This window comes from Phaseolus vulgaris, chromosome 9 (genome assembly GCF_051622355.1).
Source record: "Phaseolus vulgaris cultivar YP4 chromosome 9, ASM5162235v1, whole genome shotgun sequence".
NCBI classification, from domain to species: Eukaryota; Viridiplantae; Streptophyta; class Magnoliopsida; order Fabales; family Fabaceae; genus Phaseolus; species Phaseolus vulgaris.
The window spans coordinates 17,874,584-17,883,519 of NC_143506.1; the positions used below are offsets into that span (position 1 = coordinate 17,874,584).

The 8,936-nt window shown below is 36.0% G+C and overlaps 1 protein-coding gene across 1 annotated transcript; it reads left to right on the forward strand.

Moving 5' to 3' along the window:
• The first annotated feature begins 1,151 nt into the window (after window positions 1-1,151).
• Window positions 1,152-8,586, forward strand: LOC137823193 (COP9 signalosome complex subunit 5a). The gene is made up of 6 exons (XM_068628357.1): window positions 1,152-1,749; window positions 1,818-2,099; window positions 2,197-2,344; window positions 2,482-2,564; window positions 8,075-8,152; window positions 8,248-8,586. The coding sequence occupies exons 1-6, from the start codon at window positions 1,306-1,308 to the stop codon at window positions 8,335-8,337; spliced, it is 1,125 nt and encodes a 374-aa protein (XP_068484458.1). The 5' UTR covers window positions 1,152-1,305; the 3' UTR covers window positions 8,338-8,586.
• Window positions 8,587-8,936: the final 350 nt, after the last annotated feature.

The window sequence follows — 8,936 nt, forward strand, 5'->3', positions numbered from 1 at the left end:
TTCAATTTTATTCTTATATTTATATTTTATTTCAAAAATATATAGAAGAAATATTTGTCATTTTGTGAACCGTCTTAACTTTATATCTCAAAAGGATAATAACACTATTTTAAAATTCAAAATTAAACATTACAAAGTGAGGCTTGTTGAGGAGCATTACACAATTGCATCTTTTTTTCTCGTTTATCTTCGCTTTTATCCCATCAAACACCTTTTTCGTTTTCTATTTTCATATTCAAAATTCAAAATATAAGAAGTCATAGTTGGCTTCCAGAACCACAAAACCAACAAGTAAGTGTTGTTTTTCAATTATAAAGTAGAGTATGGAAATGCAATGTCTAAATTTACTTTTATTTTTTATTCATTTATGCATGTCTTTGACATTGTAGGATGACAATATTGTTATTATTATGCTGACACAAATAACGTCATAAAATACACGAAGACAACAATTTAATCAAACCTATAACAAAACTAGTAAAAAAAATAACAACAAAAAAAGAATAGGATTTTTTTCATTGAATAAAAAATTGAAAGGGAAAAAAAAGTACCAGATAAAAGTGTGTCGGTGGGAGTGAGAGAAGTTAGTATATGAGAAGGAGAGTTTAGGAAGAAAATGGGAGGTGCGTTAGTCCGAGTGAACGGAGTGAGAAAATGGATCGGGAGAAGAAAGAACAAACAAACAAAATGCTTAAAGGGGGTGTGTGGTGATGGAGATTGCGGAGGGAAAGTGAATGACCGGTAAAGGATAAGAATGATTTGACTAAATCTTTTTGCAGGTTAAAGACAAATAAAAGATAAACATATTTCATTATATTTTTTTATTTTGTATATAATATTTTTCATGATTAATGTTGATTTTTTGTTTATGGCTTAATAATATCACATGTGTTGTAATGATAAAAAAAATGTAAATAGACAAGCGCGTAAATTAATTTATCTCGATTAACTATCACGTAAATATTAAAGATGAAGAATACGTGATTATTAAAAACATTAAACATGTTTATTTATCTATTAAACATATCTGAATGATAATAACTTTAAAAAAAAAGAAATTTTATCTCATATATGCTATCATTTAAATTTGATATGTGGATTTATTTTAGAAGTTATAGAAAGTAGTGAAAACATTTGCATAAATTACAAATAATTTTCTGGAAACTAACTAAAAAATTAAAAGTAAAATGGAATGCGTCACACGATTCCAAGTGTGAAAAAAAAACACATGCTAATTCAAATTTGAGTGTAGAGACAGGAAAAGAGAGTGCGATAGTGAAGAGAGAAGAAAAGCGGTTTGGTCCAATGCAAGGCAAGGAAATGGAAGGGTTAACGTCTTCATCGGCGATCGCGCAGAAAACATGGGAGCTCGAGAACAACATCATCCCCATGGACACTCCGGGCGCCGCCTCCTCCTCCTCCACCGCAACCGCCACCAACGCCGATGACTCCATATTCTACTACGACGAGGCCGGTCAGAACGAGTTCCAGCGCGACAAGCCCTGGGCCAATGACCCTCACTACTTCAAGCGCGTCAAGATCTCCGCACTCGCGCTACTCAAGATGGTCGTCCACGCGCGCTCTGGCGGCACTATCGAAGTCATGGGCCTCATGCAGGGCAAGACGGACGCCGACGCCATAATCGTCATGGACGCCTTCGCTCTCCCCGTCGAAGGGACGGAAACGCGCGTTAATGCTCAGGCCGATGCGTACGAGTACATGGTCGATTATTCCCAGACAAACAAACAGGTTCCTTCGCTTAAACCCTAGCATTAACCCTAATTCGAATTTATTTTGATCGGACTTTTCTTTTGCAGGCTGGGCGGTTGGAGAATGTTGTGGGATGGTATCACTCTCATCCCGGGTATGGATGCTGGCTGTCGGGGATCGATGTTTCCACGCAGATGCTGAATCAGCAGTTCCAGGAGCCTTTTCTGGCGGTTGTGATTGATCCCACGAGGACTGTTTCGGCGGGGAAGGTTGAGATTGGGGCTTTCAGGACTTACCCTGAAGGGTATAAGCCTCCGGATGAGCCTATTTCTGAGTATCAAACTATTCCTCTCAATAAGATTGAGGACTTTGGTGTCCACTGTAAACAGGTCTCTCTTCTTTCTCTGCTGTTTGCCAAATGTTATTTATAATTAACCCTTCATTTTTTTTTAGTTTTTGTTCAATTCCATTCGCCTGCTTTTGCAGTATTATTCCTTGGATATCACTTACTTTAAGTCATCTCTTGATTCACACCTCTTGGATCTTCTGTGGAACAAGTATTGGGTGAATACATTGTCGTCTTCTCCTCTGTTGGGTAATGGAGATTATGTAGCTGGACAAATCTCTGATCTAGGTACTATATTTTTATGCAGTGTGTGTATAATGATTTATTTATGTGGACTAGAATGGTTCTAAAGTTCTCTTTAAAATGTTGTGTATTTGATAGTGCTGTGTTTTGAAAGTATGAGTGTTGGAATATTCCTGTTGCAGCTGAAAAGCTAGAACAAGCAGAGAATCAGTTGGCACACTCACGCTTTGGGCCATTAATAGCACCGACACCTAGAAAGAAAGAGGTGAGTGGTTGTTTCTTTACAAGTTACAGTATTTTCATTAATTTATTAGAAGTTCTGTATCAGTGTGTTGAGGTTTTCTTTGGATTATTGAATCACTTTTTGACGATGAAATCCTTTCTGGGTGATTATTTCTTATCTAATTCACGCTGTATCCAAAATTTAGATATGCATCTACTTGATGAAATTCTGAAGCTTGTTTCTAAAGGTTAGCTGTGAGAATATAGTGTACCATAACATGCTTTTTCATCTATCAGTCTAGAAAATGAAGGTAAGAAAATTTGAGACAAATATCGGATAAATTAACAACACTGTAAGACCTTTGATAATGAGTTTGTAAACAGCTGCCAAGTTTCCTTCATCAACGATGCCACATTGGCACATCACAAGATTAGGTCGCTAATTCCAAACAGTTTTCCTCCAAGCTCGTAATTATGTGTGATGGCACTTACTGAAGTGATTAACATACAGCTTGGCTGAGTCTAGGCTGTCCCATTTTGACTCATTGGCTCGGTGGGGATAGGTTGGACTATCCATTTTGACAGCTGTACCTACAGTCAGGAGAAGAGTTGTATGCAAGGTAGTCAAAATTGAGATTTTACTCAAGATCAACAAAAATAAATAATAAACATAAAAAGTAGTAAATTAATAAGTGTAAACACCACATTCTAGTTATATACCAGTAACTCCTTCCTAGTTACAAACCAGGAAACCACTCCATCCAAATAGGAATTATTTCTTAGTTAAAAAACAATAATCCATCTAAAGCAAATACTCTTGTTAGTTAAAATCATAATCTTCATAGGGACCTTCAACTCTATCATTTCCCGTTCCATCTCCACCATTCACATAAGTAATGTCTAAATCATGCTAATGTAGAATTTCATCCTCCTCAACTTGGATTGGATCCAAGTTTTCATCCAAATCCAAGTTGTCTACATCCAAACCTGATGCTTCATTCCGCTCATGCAAATCTTCCATAATCCACTCATCATTAGATGAACAATCAACAATATTAATTTGAATTGGTTTTCTTGTTTGCTTCTTAGCTAATTTTGAATAAGCCATTATTATGAAAACAACATCCTTCATTTTGCTTTGCTTTAGCCTATCTCTTCTTTGTGTGGACCTAAACAAATGCAAAGGCAAATATGATAAGCAAGTAGTAGACTGGTAATTCAATTCCAGAGATATATTTTCATTAATATTAACTTACCATCTCAAAGGAACTCCAATTAAGCTATCTGGAGGAGCTACATGTCAAACTCATACATGAATGGCAAATTTTTGGAGTTTTGGATGCTAATCATCGTAATAAGACTTCCACCAATCTGCTGGAGTCTTTAAATTAATTGACCTAGTAGCTAGGGGACGACCAAAATTTGTTAATTTGAACATCAATCAAAGTTTGTTCATCCTCATTCTTCACCATTCTTGTTAGACATTCCATTGGACCTTGTTTCACTTCCAAATCAGCTCTAGATTAGAACTTTAATGCATTTGCAAGTTAAGAAAATAACTTGCAACACGCAAAGGCCTATAAAGTTGTTTGTTCCACTTTTCACAAATGATGTTCCACAAAGGCAAATAACTAACCAAAGTATATTACATTGAGTTATTTTTCAGTTTCAGTTTAACATTGGATACGTTTTTTTTGGTAACATTGAAAACCTTTTGTATCTTCTCCTTAGCTTGGTACATTGCTTCATAAATAAACCCCATGTCTGTTTTTTTTTTATCTGAATCAACCAATCAAAGCACTTAAAGCAGAGGCAATGCACCCTTCAAACAAGTTATGATATTCTTCGAAAAATCCTTATCCAAAACCACATCCTCAACTGTTTTTCCACCCTTTGTTTTAGCAAACCTACCAGACTTCCATTTGTTACTAGTAAACATTCTAATTAAAGCTCCCTCCTTCTCATGAAAGAACCCTAATGTCAAGTAAGATGTGTCAAAGTAAGTAATATCCCCATCCTCACCAAGTCTTTTTCTTTTGTGAAATTTTGCAGTAGAGATATGAGAGAAGTTCTTGAATAGATAAAGGTCATAATTTTTTTACCTTCTTGGAATTGTCTCCTCATGAATTGAGATCTTCTTGTCACAATCCTCCAACATTAAGTTGATACAAAGTGCAGCACAGGGTGTCCATAAGTAGGCTTTTCCTCTTTGCCATCTACATAGACCAACAACTTTGTAGTTTGTTGCATTATCTATCACAACCTAGATAATAATGTCTTCCCCCACCTCTTCAACGATGGTATCCATCATCTAAAAAGCTTTCATGTGTTTTAGATGTAGTAGATGTATCTATGGACTTTAGAAACACGATTCCCTTTGGGTTGTTCACTAGGAAGTTTATTATTGTCTTTTCTTTTCTTATCATTCCAGCTATTAGTTATGATTGTGCATTTTGTTTTCTTCCATTAATCCATGTGCTTGTAAAGCGAGATGTAGTTTTCACTGATAGAATGGAGGTTTAAATCCAAGGTCATGCCTTAAAACCAAATCACTCTTTGGTACATTGAAAGGTATAGAATTGTTGTAGAAAAACCTAGCAATTGCTTTACATGCTTCCTCTCACACCTTAAACATGGTGTTGATGGTGGCTTGTGTGCTAACTACTTAAAATTATTTCTAGGACCGTTGTTAGTGTCAAAAGTTGTTGTTTTTTTCTTTTCTCACTAGCTTCTGCACTTTCCTCCTCCTTATTAAAGCTTGATTTCTTGATCAAGTTTTGTTGCAAACCAACAACAATTTCACACTTTTCCTTCACTTTATCAGTAACACCCTTGCAAGATCCAGCATCCTTTTGAGTACCAACCAAGTGATGCTTCAACCGATAAACTCGTTTTTATTACATTATGAAAGCATTTGATTTGAAGCTTCCTAGTATTCCCACCAACTGAATTGCAATGCTTTCAAACTATAACACTCCTATTTTTTGGAGCCTTTTTGGAGCCATGGGTACACAGGAGTTTGAAGTTAGATTTGAAGTCATTTCAATGATTGGGGAAAACTGAATGGAATGAGAGTGAGTGGAAGTGATATTAAATAGCCAAAGGGAGAGCGAAAGTCTTTGTTTTTTTGATAAAGAGAGAGCAGAATGCGACACTTTTTGGTTATGGAAGAGAGGCAGGCATGACTTACAGTTTTTAGGCTGTGGGGTTCCTTAATGTTTTTAGGCAATAAGGTGAGTTGGGTTAAGTAATCTGGCTTTGAAGGAATAAAACTGGGCTTAAGTTCTCAAGTTTTATAACCCAAGAAAATAACCTTGAAACAGAGAAAGGTGGGTGATCTAAGAGGCACCACGAAATGCCCTAAGATTGTAGAGGTGCTGCCATGAGGAACATTGAGGCGCTGACAACAACTGCTCCCACACTTGCAAAAAACACCACTCTTACTAGAGTTGTGATCTGCAATGGTGATCCACCAAAATCACGACCTTGAGGGGACTCAAGATTGGAGAGGGAGGGGGAGATTGTAGACACGTACGATCTCGCACTTCAGATCGTCGATTTTGACATCTTGGTTGTATGGTTTTATACCAAATGCCATTAGTATTAAAGTCATACATGCCATGGATGGATTTTCTCACACATTTTGTGGCTCAAATGCTATGTCAGCATCAAGATTCATGTTTGCAAGAGTTTTTCTTACCTTATATCCTTTTTCGCTTTTTATTATTTTGGGTCGTATTGGATTTGCATAATTGATTATGACCCTGCCAGTTTTGGTGTTGGAAAACTAATTCTTACTCTTTCCATTGATAAAACTTTCAGTATAAATATAGGATGGTGGACACACATCCTAATTATGTTCAAAACTTCAAATTAATTTTGCTTAAATTTAGAAGAAAAAGAAGCCCTAAATGGTGGTAGTACCCCTATCAATTTTATTTTATTTTCATCAAGAAAAAAAAATGCACAAATGTAATTGACGAGAATTAATATCTATGAACTCAGTCCTATTAAAATTGATATAGCTTTATCGGATCCTCCATATTTATCATAACTGGTTGAGAATTTTGTATCAATAATATAGAACATCATAATTCATTCTGATTCAATACCTTCTACTAAAATAATCATGAATCTTGTTGGGTTTATTCTTTTTAAGGGTTTGGAATTGTCATACTTATAACCAGCTTACCTTATTCATGCATGACTGTCTGTTAGACATTTGACCAACTTAGCTGGTAAAGTTGTTTGATACTGTCTTTCATCAATCAAATTTGTTACAACAATGAAGCAAGACCTAGATGTTAGATGGTTGAGCTTGGGAGAGGAATTTTCAACCCCATTAACTTATATCATTTTGTTGTCAATTTTCCATCCCATACTCCAAAACTAAAGAAAACAGAATCACAACTGGCCTTTATATCTTATCTTTACTTTTCCCTTCAAATGTGTTGTTTTCACAATAACAATATTATTGGAAATACTGGATAAATGTATTTCAGAATGAGGTTGTTGCCAGTGGGACCCTGGTTCTGTTTGGCTAAGTTATAGGTAAAGAAAACAGAATCACAAATTGGTCTTATTTTAATCTTTACTTTTTTAAATGTGTTGTGTTCACACAAAAAAAAAAAATCATTGGAAATATTGAACAAATGCATTTCCGACTGGGGTTGTCAAGTGTCACAACTAGTACCCTGTTTCTGTTTGGCCTAGTCATTTGTAAAAGAATCAGATGTTGGGATTACTGGAGTACTAGACTGCACATAGTACCTCATTAGTTTTGCTGAAGACTGCTGATATTCTGCTTGCTTAATTTGTAATATTGGTTTCTGCATGACATCTTAGATTAGTTGGGTCAATTTACTGTTCTGTTATTACTAACCTCTACAATGTGTGGGCTTTGTGCCCACATACAACTTGCACAAAATGGAAAATTCTATGTGACGTTTGATTAGTTTACATGATATCATTGGGCTACATACATACCGTTTCCACATTTCCATGATGGAAAGTTATTCCTGTGTTGGAGCAATTGCCCTGTACTGTGCAAAACTTTTGTATATATTATTACCCTCTAGGTCATGATGATGGATATGGCCATTGAATGTATGCATGCTGCCAAAACTATATATAATATATGGTGTGGTGGCGTGGCCAACTGTTACATATATCTGAGAATTCTCCCTTCCAAAAAATGGAGCGCTAAACTATTCTCAGTTTTTGGAATCTCCGTTTCTTGAATCCCATCCTGCAAATAGCTTATTTTTTCTCTATTGAAAAATGATATGTCACAAGCAAAAATCTGGGACAACTTATAAATTCCTGATTGATTCCTGTTGAATTTTTTAATAACTTTAATGACAAGAAAATTGTAACTCGTACAAAACCATAACCATGCAAATGTATATTAGGTCTTTGACTGTTGATAATTTAAAGCTTCTCTGTATCAACTTTGTTTACGATCATCTATGAATGCCGCTGAATGCATGTTAACGCCCTCCCACAATTTTTCTCTCCTTGCATACCTCATTCTGACATTTCCATGATTTGCAGGAAGAATCTCCACTTGCTAAAATTACTCGTGACAGTGCAAAAATAACTGTGGAGCAAGTGCATGGTCTGATGTCACAGGTGACTTGCATTGTTACCCCCTGCCCTTCCCTACCCCGCTTTAAATTATTCTTTGCTTGGCTGCTCAAATGTAAGGCTCAATTTCTTCTGTGTAGGTCATCAAGGACATTTTGTTTAACTCCGTCCATCAAGCAAATAGAAATCGCACAGAACCATCTGGTCCTGAACCAATGATTGAAAGCTGATTCTGGTTCTGCTGGACATGCATTTATATATTCTTTCTTTCCTTTTTTGGTTATGCCCTCATTATCGGCCAACTCTTATACTCCACAAAACAGTAAATCTAGCTTTGTATTTTGCCTTTCCCCCCTCGTGCTCTGCACATTCTTGTTTTAGTTCACTGGTTTATTTGTTAACCATGCACTGGAACTTATCTAACAGAAACACAAACCGCTGGCGAATACAGTTAACAAATACCTTTTTATTCCTTTTTACTACTACTTGCAGCCAAGTTAATTCTCTCGCCCTTTATGGTATGGACTTATGCGGGGTTGTGAGTGATTGATGCAGTCTTTAGTTGGGGCTGTAATTTGTCTTTACCCCACAAATAGACGTTGGACTGGTTGGGTCGTCTAAACAATATCCATCATTGTTAATATAAAATAGTTGCAATTTACAGAGTAGCTAAATTAGTATAAAACTTGGCTGTGGGATTCGAATTAGGAACTTCTATTAAACAATGAATTTTTTATTAAAAAATTATATTAGCTCCACTGTTGAATAGAAGGGACTAGTCGTAACTTGATTCGGCTGCCAATTATGATGGCACAAAACATGAAAAACT

Coding starts and splice junctions, on each gene's coding strand:
- LOC137823193 (XM_068628357.1), top strand. CDS start 1,306: ATGCAAGGCAAGGAAATGGAAGGGTTAACGTCTTCATCGGCGATCGCG. Junction 2,100..2,196: donor TTGGTGTCCACTGTAAACAG/GTCTCTCTTCTT, acceptor CTGCTTTTGCAG/TATTATTCCTTGGATATCAC. Junction 8,153..8,247: donor TGCATGGTCTGATGTCACAG/GTGACTTGCATT, acceptor TCTTCTGTGTAG/GTCATCAAGGACATTTTGTT.